The following is a 16,299-nucleotide window of genomic DNA, read 5'->3' on the forward strand; positions in this document are numbered from 1 at the left end:
TCGGTGAAATGAATTTCTACAATACTGTTACTGTTAATTCTACTCTCTGCAGTGTTTAAATGCTTACATATACACACAGTTACTGTCCGTCCACACATACGACTCTGTTCTGCTTCTATGCCCCAGCTTTGTTTACTTTTTCCCACCGAGGCTTCTAGACTTCTGATTGGCCAACATTTCTGCACGGTTAGGAATCTAGCGCCACCTGCTGCTTTGGCATGTTCATAGCAGCGTTTTCTTTCATTTCTCCCTTTATGTGTGGACGGGATTATTTTTAAAACGAAAACGGAAAATCTCCGTTTTCAAAAATACCCGTGTACGTGTGGACGTAGCCTCAGTCTCTGACTGGAAGCGCTAATTCGTCATTCGGCTTTTGTCAGACTAAAGTAACTGTTAAAACTGTTTGAAAAGCTAAGCTATACAACAAGGAGAGATTGAGAATTTCCTTTTAGTTCTCAGTTTATTTGATATTGACAAAAGTTAGTCAGTTTTGTCTGTTCTTCTGTAAAACAAACTAAGATTTATTTTTAGAATTAATATTTTGTTTCTAAGTGGAATTGACAATTTAGTCTGTTTCGTTTGTTCTAGTTTGAAACTTAAACGCTTTAGCGGCTGCCTTTTGTGTAGTTTGCAATATTTGCCTTTATCTATCTGAAAAAGTCTCATGTTCCTTAAGTACATCTACCCTGTTGAACTTATTATGGGAAATAAATATTTAAATAAAAACAAGCTGCTGATTATTTCACATTTTACTTGTGAGCAACGGCACATTTAAATCTTACAAATATAGTTATTTGGCTTATATCGTGATAGATATCGTTATCGCCTGAAATGAAAAAAACATATCGTGATATGAAAAAATCTCATATCGCCCAGCTCTATTTGTAACCATGCAGACTGTTTTATTTACATACAAGCCCATATAAAGAAGAAGGTATTAACTTTGTTATTACACCTTTGAGGTAGCAGTTGAGATAGTAGCAGAGGCAAATCCAAAAATGACCCCTGACAAGAAAGCTTAATTTCTCCTGTTCAAGAGACCAGGCTGGGAAAATCTCATTCATATTGTTTCTGTTATTTTTCATAGTTTGACATTATGGCATCTGCTGTGATGCTTGCATCTCTGATGAAGTCTCACAAGTGTCAGTTTTGTTTTTATAACTAGATGGTTTACACTGAGTTTGTAACTGCAGACAAATAATCAAATAATTTGGAATACAATATTTTTAATTTACAAGGTTGAGATGGCTCTTTTGACAGTACATATCCAAGATAAATTATCATAATTGTAATATTTCTGACACAGTCAAAATTGAGTTGAATCAAGTACAATCAGGGACCTTGTGAATCAGAACTGAATAAGTCGTAGAAATCAGTGACAATACCCAGCCCTAGTGGTCACTGTAGGACTGCTTGGAAAGAAACACAAGGGTACAGGCTGTATTTAAAAAAGGAGAATTTATTTTTTTCTTAAAAAAGAAAAAAAACAAATTAAAAATACACACAGCCACAGTGGCACTCTTTCTAACTCAACATTTTGATTCATCAAAATCAAAAGAGTCATACAGTAGTGGCAGAGTAGAGTCAACCATACTCTGTTGCTAACAAAATGCCGTTATTAAACTGCATCCATAAACCATACAGGTGCTAAGTAACACACTAATAAAAAATCTAGAATTTAACTCATCAAAACTGGAACATAAACTTCTTGGATCGTCATTATCAAACAACAAGCCATATTGTTTGCCAGACGATGTGATTTAAAATATTTCTGAAGACACAGATATGGTGGACAGGTCCAATTCAATACCTTAAGTTAGCAGAACAGGTAGCTTATGGCTGTCCATGTATTTATACCTCATAATCAGACAGTGACTCCCCTAAATTCAAATCTCAAAAGAATACAAATAGGTGAGTAACTTTCTATGCCAGAAGAAAATCCTGACAATAGTCTTACCTAAAAGTTGCTAACATATAAACCAAACCAGGTTGACTTCTAACAAGCTCATGAGGATTAACTGTTAACAGCATCATCATTCCTATTTGAGGAAGTACTAAAAAGCTGAAGATGGGTTGCATCATCTCTGACCAATCAACTGGTTCACCTGTTAACTTGAGTGAACAAGACGTTTACTCATTCAGCTCTTCCACAATAATCTTCCCACAAAGCTGGTTCCTGTTCAGCTGGAGTTTGTATGTTGATCTTGGTACACTGGGTTCCTGGTATAACCCTCACTGACTTAGCACACAAAAAGACATGAATAGAGTTGGTGTAGAATAGGATAATGTAACACACATACAAATAGTAAATGGGCTTTAACACCCCTACAGTCTAAAAATAAAAAGCTCCCAACAGCTTGCATCGTGTCTAAACAAGTTATGAAGACTGCCTCTAGCCTAACATGTTTAAATACTAATTAAAATGTACTAAAATCTGCAGCAACATGTCAGGATCAGTCAAAATTCAGACAGAGAAGAGATAGAATGACATACAGGACATCAGAATATCTGCTGTTCCCATTGACAGTGGTGATATCAGAGCCCCAACACTTAAAGATACATTTTGGAATTTATCCATCTCAATAGACTATCCCAGCTTTTTACCAGCAGCTGTTTAAAGAGCCAAGGCAAAGGAGATGTTAAAGATGAAACCAAACTTCATCTGCCATGTTTTTCTCCCAGTGAGGGAAAAAAAAATATTCACATTTACTGTAACCTGGTTCAAATTCAGTCATCACTTAAAGCCAATAAAGAAAATCTGATTGGTCATTTAAATATGTCGCTGATTCAGGATGTCAGCTCATACAATTTGTTTAGTTATTTTATTTTACTTTGCTTATGCTATTTGTATATGTACAGCACTTTGTGAACCCTGGTTTTATGTTAAAGTGCTTTATAAATAAAGCTGGTATGGTATGGTATGGTATGGTATGGTATGGTATGGTATGCATTAAGGAACAGGAAAAATACATTTCACCTAAAGGCTACTGGATGTTTTGGGTTATTGAAAAGCTGTTTTTAAAAAGGATGTAAATAAGACATCTGTCCTAGTTTCATAACGGTCAGAAACTGCACTTCTAAAGATCCATTGTGGTATCCTGCTCCAATATCTGGAAGCAGCACTCTATCACTAAACACATGAACGATGCCAAAGCTGAGGCTGCCAGGCTGCTCTTCTTGCCAAAAGAGTCTTATTCCTCCACACACGTGCTCAGATATTAAGTGTACTACAGATCTGAATCCACTCTGTATAGCAACGTTCTTGTGCCTTGTTGGCATTCATGCTGAGGTTATTACCATGCCGTGGATTATTGACACCAGACAACAACTCTGCTCTGCTGTCAGCACTGCTTTCCACCAGCTGCCTGGATGACTGACCAGCTCTTTGGCTGCCTTTAATCATGATCTAACTACCAATGATGCTGTGTTAAAATCCACATTGGCTACCTTCCTCATCATTGACTTTAGTTTTATGAAAATTTTGTTTTATGAAAATGGTAAAAAAGTATTTAACATGATTCATATACAGAGCATTCTCATTCCCAACGCGTGACATACCGACGTAGGGCTGTGTGATATGACCAAAATCTCATATCCTGATATCGTCCGATAACGATATAAATCACAAAAATGTAACATTTTCTGTCAATTCTGTGAATCTCGGGCAACTCGACTTGCGTGACGTTTTTCCAGCTGGGCGTCCTTTACTTGGAGTCGAGTGTTTTAACCGATGCATGAAACTATACATTTTTAGACATAAGTTGTAACAGCTACCATTTTCTTTCAAAAGTTTGAGTCAAAGGTTTATTTATTTAGCACCTGACGGCTCTTTTTTGCTTCTCATCTGTAAACTCTCTGCATACTCTTTCACGTGATTCAGCGAGGTCTATCGCGATAGCTTAATTTCTCTATCGAGTAAAAGTTATATCGCGATACATATCGTTATCGTTCTATCGCCCAGCTCTATGTTCAGTATAAATAAAAATAGAATGATTTACTTTTTTTTTTTAAAACCTACAACAAGCAGATGTTGACAGAAAAAAGAAAAGAAAGAAAACAAGAAGAGTTGGCTTGTGCAGTCATGTCTATGTCCTGCAGGATGCTAAGTCTGGTCTGATCTGGTCTACTGGCACGTGTTAGGGTTCTCAGCATACAAACACACTGGATGAATGAATGACTGGTGGGATAACTAGTGAGTAATACAGCTGTATTAGAGGGATCACCTCACTAAGTCTAAATCGGATTTAATCTGACAAGTATCTGCCTGCGAGTCCATCCGACTGACAAACTGGTCAGTGGCTACAGACACTGACCTGTAAAAAGAGTTAGGAAAATGGACAAATATATTGGCTCTCTTCACTATTATGACCAACTCTTCATGTGGTGGTGTCGGTGGTAATGGGTGAGGTTAGGCTTTTACTTTTACCAATATATCAGCAATTGTCTGGCGGAAAATTTTAAACACACTGCCCAACCCAACTGGGAAAACTGTTCCTATGATTCATGTCAGTGAGGTGGGACGTAAACCTGATATAATCTGACGTAAAGCTTCCTTTATTTATATTATATTATATAAAGTCCACCCTATTTTTTTGACTACCATCTACTTAAAAAGGCTGGGTAGGTTTGAAATATTATGACAGTCATACAGTCCTGCCAATGGGGAAAATGGAAAATAATTTTATTTTTCATTTATTAAAGCTAAAATTACATTCATGGTTTTCAAACTGGCAAAAATTGGTTCAGACAAAACTGTGCAAGAACCAAGTCTGCTTATGTATATATTCACTCCTTTAACATCCATCCATGAAACAAGGAAAACTGTTAATATTCAATTATATATAAATCAGATTTTTAATATTCAGTCACAGCTCTTTACACCGCCCTATAAGCAGCCATTCTGATCCAAGACAAGTCTGCTAAGAACCATTTCTAATTAGGTAGGACATGTGGTTCTCTGGGGCCACTTTGAAGGAAAATTATTTACATTTGTCGTTTCTAGATTAACTTATAACATTATAATAACCCTATTCATTCATTTATAACATTTTGGTGCACTACCCACATTTTTTATGACATGTAAACAAAGATCAGGTGTAAGAGTAGTGAGTAATGACAAACAGCGGGAAATTTAATGGGATATGTGCACAGACAGAGTGTTATCAATTAGTCACATTTATCAGGAATTTTTAAAGCGCTTTGAGGAAAGTAGAAAACATGACTGACTGACATATCCTCTTGCTACAAATCAATCTGTCTGACTGTCTGGAGCTCTTGAAGCCATACCGTTCCTAAACTGAAGTCCCAGGACCTCCAGGGTTAAGAGAGAAGCAGCTGGGTCGAGTCTGACCTTCCCATGATGGCTACTACCTAAATAAACACTTCATTATTTTCTCTCAGAGCCCTTCAGATATTCATCTCACCAGCTGCGTTCATGTCAATTAGCTCATCCTTCCTCTGCAGTAGTTAGCGGCACCAGGAGTCCACGGCATAGCATGCAAGCATAGAGTTAGTCTCTCAGTCTGACTGAGACACTATAACCTGACCAAATGTAAAAGGTCAGTGCTCCCTGTCTGCTTGAAGTCTAGGGTGTCAGACGAATCAACTAAGTAGAAAAACCAGCAAACACTCACAAACATTAGTAAACTGACCACAGTCAGGTAGATGACGTTAAACATTGGCCATAAAAATACTGCATGTGTACTTGAGAGCTTTGGTGATTGTGGCTAGCAGAGCTAAAATCAGCAACCCTCATTTCTTGCAGGCTAGATCCATATACATGTGCAGAATATGGTTAGGCATGTTTATGTCAGTTTATTCTGACATAGTGGGCAATCATTGCCTCTTTTTGTTACATATGAAATATGTCCCTCACACTCACAGATCTCAGACAGAAAGTGATAAAGGCATTGCCGTCCTGACTACTATGGGAGATGTTGAAACATCTTTGAGTCAATAGGCAACTGCTATTATAGATTTAAAAAAAAAAATTTGTTTAACAGGTGCAAATCCACACTAATAATGTTCAGGACTATGTCTGACCTGGTGTGCTCTTTCTGCCAGACTATGAGCTTCTCACAGTCAAGTTTCAGAGATGTTAGAGGTAATTAAACATGGGCTGCAAGTTCAAAGTGTATAAATACACATGAAGTGATTAGAAACCACCTCAGAAAGAACAACTTCTTCTAGCTGCCCCTCTGTTGGTCTTCCTTGGTCTCTTGTGTTCTGGGGGCCTCTGGATGTCTGGAGTTTTGATCTCCTCCACACCTGCTTCATGCCCTGGAGGACGGGGCTGTGGCCCCCCCCACACCCTCTAGCAGATTATTACATGAAGGAACCTTTTAAAAAACAAAAAACAAGCGCGTCCATGCTCACAGGTGTACACACGGGTGATCACACCCACAAACTACACCCTTTTTGGCTCCTACCTCAAAGCACACTGTGTTCTGTTGATCTTATGTGCTGCACAATAATGTTTAACATTTAGTATTTACTGTCATATTCCCATATATCATTGTGATGTTGTTTATTCTATTACTCTTGTTCTCTTCTGCTTGCTTTCTTTTTTCTTTCTCAGCAGGTGATCCAGGTGATTGATATATGCATTTTTTTTTCTCTGCCCGTTCTGTTGGTTTTTGTCTTTTGCCCTTCTCCCCCGTCCCTCTTCTCAGCTGTTTCTCTTTCCCTCTTTCTTTCTCCCCTTCTTTCCCCCAGTCAAGTCTGTCCCGTATTCAGTAAGTGAAAATAAAATAAACAATAAAAGGTGAATCAAATGGACCATTACGGTAAGGCTGGGATGGTCAGTTTGGTAAAGTAAATCCGTTGGGCATCTTTCTTTGCCTTTAGACAACAATTCTGATGGCAAAAGAGCCAAACGGGACAGGCCAAAAAAAAAAAAAAAAGAAAGAGCTTCTTCAAGCAGTTAAGATTACCTTCATTAATGTGAAGAAACAGCCCAAAGACAAGTCTGAGGTGAGGTGGGAAAGAATAGAATATGGAAATGATCGTGGCTCAAGAGTTGGGAGTTCGCCTTGTAATCGGAAGGTTGCCGGTTTGAGCCCCGGCTTGGACAGTCTTGGTTGTTGTATCCTTGGGCAAGACACTTCACCCGTTGCCTTCTGGTGGTGGTCAGAGGGCCCGGTGGCGCCAGTGTCCGGCAGCCTCGCATCTGTCAGTGCGCCCCAGGGTGGCTGTGGCTACAATGTAGCTTGCCATCACCAGTGTGTGAATGTGTGTGTGAATGGGTGGATGACTGGATGTGTGAAGCGCTTTGGGGTCCTTAGGGACTAGTAAAGCGCTGTACAAATACAGGCCATTTACCATATGGAAAAAAGAGAAAAGAAAAGCAATAAAACACAAACAAAGAGAGCAGAATTGACAGAAATGTTATAGCTGAAAGAGAACAAAACAAAAAACCTGAGGTAAGAACAATATAACAACCAGTAGTTAAGGTCACTAGTAGTTCCAGTTTTGAAGTGCATAAATACCCCCATCTCTCTCAGGAGTCACTGCACCTAGTGCTCCGATTACCACTGGGACCACTGTTACCTTCATCCTCCACATCTTCTCGAGCTCTTCTCTGAGCCTTTGGTACTTCTCCAGCTTCTCGTGTTCCATCTTCCTGATGTTGCTGTCATACAGAACCGCTATATCTATCACTATGGCCGTTTGTCTACCACCACTATGTCCGGTTAGTTTGCCACCACCATTTTGTCTGTCTGCATCTGGAAGTCCCACAGGATCTCAGCTCAGTCATTCTCCACCACCCTTGGGGGCATCTCCCGTTTTGACCTCGGAACTTCCAGGTTATACTCGGCACAGATGTTCCTATACACCATAGGTGTCAAACTCTGGCCCACGGGCCAAATTTGGCCCGCAGCCTAATTACATTTGGCCCGCGAAGCCATACCAAATTACTATTAGAGCTGGCCTACTGGTATTATACAGCTAATATATATATATATTGTTTAGTATTAAGCTATGCTTGTTCCAAATTCAGTTTTCCAGCTAAACTTGTTTGAGTCCATAAGAAAAGATTCATTTTTATATCTGGAAGAAGTTTTTTTTTAAATAAATATTAATGTTAGCCCGCGACTTTGTTCCAGTTTTGAATTTTGGCCCACTGTGTATTTGAGTTTGACACCCCTGCTATACACTATGCCGCCCACTTTGTTATGGCGTTCCATGTATGCCTTGCCTGCTAGCATCTTGCACCATGCTGTTATGTGCTGGATTGTCTCAGGGGCATCTTTACACAGCCTGCACCTGGGGTCTTGCCTGGTGTGATAGACCCCAGCCTCTGTGGGTCTTGTGCTCAGAGCTTGTTCCTGTGCTGCCATGATTAGTGTCTGTGTGCTGTCTTTCAGTCCAGCTTTGTCCAGCCACTGGTAGGATTTCTGGATATCAGCCACCTCCTCTATCTGCCGGTGGTACATACTGTGCAGGGGCCTGTCCTTCCATGATGGTTCCTCGCCATCCTTCTCTTTCTTGGGTTTCTGCTGCCTGAGGTATTCACTGAGCACGCTGTCAGTTGGGGCCATCTTCGTGATGTATTCGTGGATGTTCGTCGTCTCATCCTGGACTGTGGTGCTGACACTCACCAGTCCCCGGCCTCCTTCCATCCGCTTAGCGTACAGCCTCAGGGTGCTGGACTTGGGGTGAAACAAGGAGCTTCCTTGTCTTGATGTCAGTGGCTTCTATCTCCTCCTTTGGCCAACTTATTATACCAGCTGGGTACCTGATCACGGGCAGGGTGTAGGTGTTGATAGCCTGTGTACACACGTATATACATGTGTACACACGTATATACATGTGTACACACGTATATACATGTGTACACACGTATATACATGTGTACACACGTATATACATGTGTACACACGTATATACATGTGTACACACGTATATACATGTGTACACACGTATATACACGTATACACACGTATATACACGTATACACACGTATATACACGTATACACACGTATATACACGTATACACACGTATATACATATACATGTATACACACGTATATACACGTATATACACGTATACACACGTATATACATATACATGTATACACACGTATATATGGCTGGGAGATATATATATGTATAGTGAATAACCAAACAGCAATCACTCCTCAAACCCTTTCACATTAGACTGATTTTTACAAGAACTAAAACTGCAGAGTCATGTGACACACAAACATTGTTTCTGCAAGAGGAAACTACGGTTATGAGGTACAGGTTAGGCAAGCCACTTTTAGAGTGAGTGAGTGAGTGAGTGAGTGTGTGTGTGTGTAGCATTATCCTAATACATATTTCTGCTGCCTTAGTCCCATGCAATCTATGCGAGTTAATTGCAAAACAGGTAATAATACTAGAACGCAAGGTAGTGGTCATTCGACTTCATATACTACTGGGAAGCTTAATCTATAGTAATACTGTTTTTTTGGAGATATGAACTTTTATATTTATAATCCAAATATGCGAGAATAATTAGTATCTACAGATATATATTTTTTTATATCAGTGGATGGAAGCAGAAAAAAACATCACTTTCCTTCACATTGAAACTCTCCATGCAGGCAATTTAATGAAGGATTTATTGGTCTTTTGATGTGAAAATACTGACTGTAAGGGAAAAAAACTCTTATTAGCGTGCGTGCATGTATACCTGTTTGCTTCACAAGTAAAACCAGTGTGAAGCACTGTGAAAAGTTAAAAATAAAGAACCTAATGAAAAACTGCGAAACATTACCTGACACGGACATGCTTGTGTGTGGACACATGCCCTTTGCCCCGACACCGCCACAAACAAAACCTCATTCTACAGGAAAAGAATTATCTAGGTCCTACATTTATTACATTAAAATTCAACTGACTGTATTAATCACACATATAGAGAGCAAATACAACCTTTTCATGAGCCATAAGAAAAAAAACTTCCCTGGTAATAATAAAAACTCAAGTGATAAACCAATAATCTCAAATCATTACTCCCCTGTTTCAATACATTCAGCAGCATGTGTGCATGGTAAGATCCTACAGATCAGTGTGAGTCTGCATGTGCGTTTATTCCTGAACAGAGGAAAGGATGACGCTGCCAGTGTCGTTATAAATAGCCTGTGCTGCCTTTACACACACACACACACACACACACAGACATACAGAGGGTATTTCAAAGTCCCTGCATACCACAGTGCTGGGTAATCCCGTGGCTGTCTCAGCCTGTTTAACCTGTTCAGCAGAGAAACTACAGATGCAACAACGCACAGATTTTATATGCCCAATTTACATTCAGACCTGTGCCTTTTAACGAAACAACAGTTTGGCTCCCCTGAAAGGGATTAAGTCTAATCGTAGACTGGAATGTGGGCTGCATTCAATGAATATCTGCTTTGAATTTTGGTTAGCCCTGGACTAAGTTTAGCCCCTGGTCTGAAAAATGAGTCCTACAACTATTTTTATCTCATTCTCTGCATTTAACAGATTCTTGGCTTTACTGTCCACTTTCTAATGACAGAAATTACTTAAATAATTCAGAAGAAAGACACATTATTTATTTAAATAAATAAATAAATACATCCCATTTATAAGAAAACCTGGCAGATACACTAAATTTTCATTTTATCTTTTTGGTTTAGAACCAAGAGCACTCTTAATGGCTAAGAGTGCAACAATTTAGATTTTCAGTCCATGTATTGCCTGATCAAACTTAAAATAAGTGAGAATAAATTATCACTTCCACATGAGTATTATGGTATGAAATGATGGTCCCACACTATGAGATGGGAGAAGTTTGTATTGTGATTTCAACCTCTGTTTCAGTTATTGGCAGTTATACATGTCCAGGTCCAAAGTCTCCTTCAGTTCCCAAAAATCGAACACGGGGACCATTACTGACAGTTAAACAGTCCAAACTCTTTCAGCTCCAATAAAATGATTAGTGTGGCTGTTACAATAAACTTTAACACCAAGTCATCCATGAAAGAGAGAATTCACAAAGTTTAGCCGAGTTAGGAATCCACTGGAAGTTAGTCAGAAGTATTTATTTAAAAAAACAGAACGAAAGAAAAAAAATAAAATGTACAGCTGTTTTATAAGTGCAGATATAAATGAAAACTAACATCTAAATAGCAGCAACATTTGGAGGGCTCCTAAGTTGGGCCAGTTGACATTTAATAATGTACTGCCTGGCTACAGATTTAGTAAATCGTTCTTGGTGAAAATCTTGCTTTTTAGGGTCCCTGATGGGCAGAGATAAATGCCATCATTTGATAGAAAGACAAGTCTGAGTTGATGCATCCATAATGCCAGGTTAGTCATTAATATGTTGCTGCAAAATTTGGATTTGTAACTACAAAAAGGTCCCAACTCAGTAGAGATGCACCGATCAACTCCCCAATCAGGAACTTGGCCAGCGTTTTCTGCCCTGACTGAGAAAAGGCTAGTTCATGTATGCACAACACATGCACACAGCAATGCAGACAAATCATCATATGCACATGCACAACCACACACTATGTCAAAACCATCTAACCTCCTCACTGCAAGTGAAGACACAGTTCGCCAAAGTAAAACACAAGAGTGAAAAAGCTCATAACAACAATCCCACTGAGACAAAGAACCTAACAAAGGAAAAGTGGTTAAAGCTACAACTATCCAGATCTTAGAGCCAGACACAAGCCAGCAGCCTCAGCGTGAGCAAAAGATCAAAGCAATTACGAGACAAATTACGGAGATGAGTGGGAAAAGAGAGAAGGGTCAATGCCCTGTTATCTGGTGAAGTTATAAAAATACTAGGAAATGATGCAAGTACCTGACATTTGGTTTGTTATATAAATCTGTTGAACTTGACATTGTTTGCCTACATAAAATATGACAGGTAAAGGTAGGTGTACAGCACCTCATTTTCATTCAATTATTTGTAACTCTTTCCAGTGACGGCAAACTTTATTTTCAATTTTCCAATGAGAGAAGATCTTGTAATGTACTGCAGTTTGGGGGAAAATTCTTAAATTTAACAATTTATTTTATTATGAAAGTAAAACGTTGCATTGAAGCAGAGTGGGTATATGCTATCAGTTAAAATTGAAGAAAATTCCAACTGGTGCATCTTTAAATCCTGATCCTTTTCAATTATGTAATTTTAGATAGCAGGTTAAGTCAACTACTTTAAATTTAAAAACATATGTGTGAAGATTTTCTCCAAAGTCGTTCAGTCACATCAGTCCACAGAACAAAGAGTTATCAATTAAGTGGTTTTAAAGCCGTATTTAATTTGCTGAAAACTTCCTTTTTTAAAAATTAAAAGCTGGGCAATATCAGCAAAATGCACACATTTGTTAAGTAAGCTACCCTACCTCAACTACACACTCACTAATCCTGCTTAGTGCCCCAATCGCTTAAAAGTTTATTATGAACCAGAAAAAGCCCCGACTAGTCACAGCATCAGCTGTTCTTATGGAGGTTCCTAACAGAAGTGACGAGGAAGCAATAAGAAGAGCTGGTTGAACTCTCTAAACTGTGGGCAGAAATACATTTTCCCAAGGGCTCACGTGAGAAAAAGAAGAGAAAACTGAGCATATCTGAGTTCAGTTTATTGGTGTGGCCCTCCACAAGGGTCAGTTTCTCATGTGGCCACCTTGGAAAAAATCAATTTCCCACCCCTGCTCTAAACACTAAAAACATGTGCTACAGCACTTCCTTTATAACTAAAGAGACAATGCCTCCCCACAATTCATAGTGACACAAACTAATCCATCAGCATAACTGACACAGATAGTGACACAGATTATTGTCACAGATTATACTGTTGTTAACATTGCTTTTTCATTTCATCCCACAACCTGCTCATATATTTCAAACTTTGAACAGCAGCCTGTTAAATCCACAGCAACACTATCATTATTAGTATTAATAATGATAGCTGTATTAAAATCTGCTACCTGGATTCATGAAGGTAAAAATGATTTATAAATATTCAAGTCAGAATTATAAGGCATATTAAATTATCCCAAGTTGATGTAAGGGTTATCATGATTCAGTTTGGAATAAGTTGGATCTCCTGCAACATTTTAAGCTCTTAGGTAATAACCTTATTTACACAGTAAAAGAAAGGTTGTGAGCTAATTGGGCTCATTCATGGAAAATATAAGTAAACAAGATGAGCAGCTAACATTGCAAAATTCCTCTTTATAGGGCTTTTATTCCTGTCTATTTAAAGATGCAAACCAATGAGGTGATATTTCTCACTGGTGGTTCTCTTTATTTGGCCAACCCATAAGAAGACATGGAGTAAATTTAAGTTAGTCCAGACGCTTTTCTTTGCAAGCTCCTTTGACTACGATGACCTGGATGACTGAGAACCTTCACAGACACATGGAGTAAAGTAACTATCTACTGTAGTTTCAGGCCCACATAAAAACCAAAGTAAAGCAATTTAAGTAAAGTAATTTTCAGTGCTGTTGCCGCTTACCTTGCCAGTCTTGTGGTCAAACCACACCAGAGCGTGATTCCTGGACAGCACCTTGCAGTCGAAGGTGGCGTTGTTCTGGGCTGGCCGGCACCGAGCCACCGACCTGCCGATCTTGACGGGCTCATCCAGGTACACATGCCGCTCCTGGAATGGGTGCGAGTTGGGTCGGCAGGCGAATATTGCCAGCGCTGAAGGCATTGATTTTGGCTTGAGAGTATTACTCCAACCAGTGACGAGGGGCAAGTTTTCTTGATCCAGAGTGGCAGGTTTTTCTGGTGGAGTCCCTCCTCCAAAAAAAAATAGGAATAATCTACGATATCTGCGGCCTATCTGTAGGCTGAAATGTTAGTCCTCTAATCTTCTAGGCACTAACTAGTAAACATGGTCCTCTCTTGTGTGTGAGAAATAAAAAACAAACCAACAGGTATAAAAAAAGACAGGACATTCCCCTCACTGACTGCCCACCGAAGCTACATAACGACGCTTATATGTGACAGCAGGCACTATGTACAGACCAAGCTGCCATGTGTCAAGACATACATGAGTGAGTATAGCACTGACAGCCCCTCACGTCCATCAAACTCCTTCTGTGCTGACTAAACTGTCTGTTTAACGTATATCAAGAGCAGTAGGTCCAATTATTGCGCGCTTCTGAGCTGTGTTGTCTTCTCTTGCAGCAAGCTAACAGCAGGCACACACCCCAGCGTTCATCACCCTATACACACATACACACAACACACACGCGTCTGTCATTTACTAAAGTGTCATCTATAAGTGTAGTTGACATGTATGGGTCTTCATAATCTGAGTGACCTTGTTGCCCTGATGCAGGGAACCTTAGCTACCTTCCTATCTCCCTACCTTCACCACTCCCTCCACCAGAGAACACCTAGCGAGCCCGAACGCCAAAACACCCCTGAGTTATAAAACTAAAGCAGCTCAATGCCCACTCTTCGTCTGAATTAGTCAGCGGAGACGTTTCAAAACCATCCACCGGGATGAACAGGGGAGGATTATCTGGTCGTCTTGTGCAACTAAAATGCTAATTGGCTAACTCGCTGGTGGACAGGCGAAGCGCTAACTCTCTTTTGGCGTTGTACTAGAAAGCTAGGTTAAGCTAGGCTAGGCTAATGAGTACTGACAAAGTTATCTTCCAGGTCCACAAATTTTTTCTCCCCATCTTTTTCAACCAGTCCGCTTACCGAATGGATACGGTATACCATCCCTGTCACCTGGAGTAAATAAAAGCAACACGCTAGCGCTTCTTTTTGCTAATATAGAGCTCTGCAGGCGAGCGTTAGCATTGAAGGGAGCTACCTAGCAGCTAGCCGGCTAACTGACAGTCAAAGCAGAAACCGACGCGGAAAAATCCGGGGAGTTTCTTGACTGCGGGTCCTCACGCATCACACACCAGTCCGATTATTTTCTGGGGAAAGCCCCAGTAAGAAACACAAGTTATGCCGCTGTCGTCTGTTGCAGTGTACCTCGTGGTTGCCGCTATAAGTTTTATATTAATGCCGTCGCCTTCCAACAGTTTTGTGGAAGGAATCTAGAAGAAGTTGTCCTCCTCCGCAAGTCCCAGCCGCCATACTGTAACTAGAGAGCAGACAGCGGTGGTGCGTTCACTGAACGATAGACAGCCGGAGGGATGCGTTCACTGACCAGCTGACATGAGCACCACCCACTGCTGAGCTCGTTAAGTCAGACTCGGAAAAAGTAATGAGCTTAAAAGATAAATACATAGATACAAACAGAATTATGAATTATTAAAAATATATAACGTGATTAACACTGACGATAAAAATGTAAGCACTTTTTTAAATGTAAAAAAAAGTAGATACGAGTAACGTGTTACAAAGTTGGTATTAAAGCACAACATATTTCACATACAAACACCTCTTCAAATAATAATGACAAAGAAAATTACTTTATACCAAAATCCTATAATCTGTTTACATCCTCTTTGCAAGAGTTCACATAATAATCTAAACGTATTGCACAAAGATTGCAGGACTAGAAACCACCCAGACAGTGAAAATACCTCAGATTAACGCACAAATACAAATATGGCTAACTCCCTCAGAGCTCAAAGGGACGTGTGAGGAAATTCTACTATAGACCCAAATCTATTTCTACTTAGTTTATATACAGAAGAACACAAATATATAAGCTAACATAAAAGCTAGAAGCACTGTTTTGGTGAAATAAAACCCTCATAAACCAAACGTTAAACACAAGATAAAACAAATGATGTCAAATCTTCCATGAAACGGTATCATGAAAGTCAAAAGGGCTGAATTTGGTTTAGAATATGGATCTATGAGAAAAGATGCTTTTTTGTAAACCACACAATTTCTCTGTTATGTTGTTTTGTTTTTATCCTTTGCTATGGTTTAAAGGTTAAGGTTAAGGTTAAGGTTCTTTATTTGTCACATGCATAGTTATACAAGTATAACACACAGTGAAATGTAGCCTGAGAAAAACATTATATATATATATATATATATATATATATATATATATATATATATATATATATATATATATATATATATATATATATATATATAACACCCAGCACGCCCCTGCGGGCGGTTTATCCTTCAAGCTCGGGTCCTCTACCAGAGGCCTGGGAGCTTGAGGGTCCTGCGCAGTATCTTAGCTGTTCCCAGGACTGCGCTCTTCTGGACAGAGATCTCCGATGTTGTTCCCGGGATCTGCTGGAGCCACTCGCCTATCTTGGGAGTCACTGCACCTAGTGCTCCGATTACCACGGGGACCACTGTTACCTTCACCCTCCACATCCTCTCGAGCTCTT

At 39.6% G+C, this 16,299-nt stretch overlaps 1 protein-coding gene across 7 annotated transcripts in view; it reads right to left on the reverse strand.

The window, feature by feature from the left end:
- slmapa (sarcolemma associated protein a) overlaps positions 1 to 15,148 on the reverse strand; it is an 80,990-nt gene extending 65,842 nt beyond the window's left edge. For 6 of the 7 annotated variants that reach the window (XM_026167378.1, XM_026167376.1, XM_026167374.1 and 3 more), the window contains exon 1: positions 13,482 to 15,147. In XM_026167378.1, the coding sequence (XP_026023163.1) occupies positions 13,482 to 13,679 (198 nt within the window). In that variant the 5' untranslated portion in view covers positions 13,680 to 15,147. Of the gene's footprint in view, positions 1 to 13,481 lie in introns of all 7 variants that reach the window. The other variant, XM_026167372.1, reaches the window with a different exon arrangement.
- Positions 15,149 to 16,299: the final 1,151 nt, after the last annotated feature.

This window comes from Astatotilapia calliptera, chromosome 5, assembly GCF_900246225.1.
Source record: "Astatotilapia calliptera chromosome 5, fAstCal1.2, whole genome shotgun sequence".
Classification (NCBI taxonomy): domain Eukaryota; kingdom Metazoa; phylum Chordata; class Actinopteri; order Cichliformes; family Cichlidae; genus Astatotilapia; species Astatotilapia calliptera.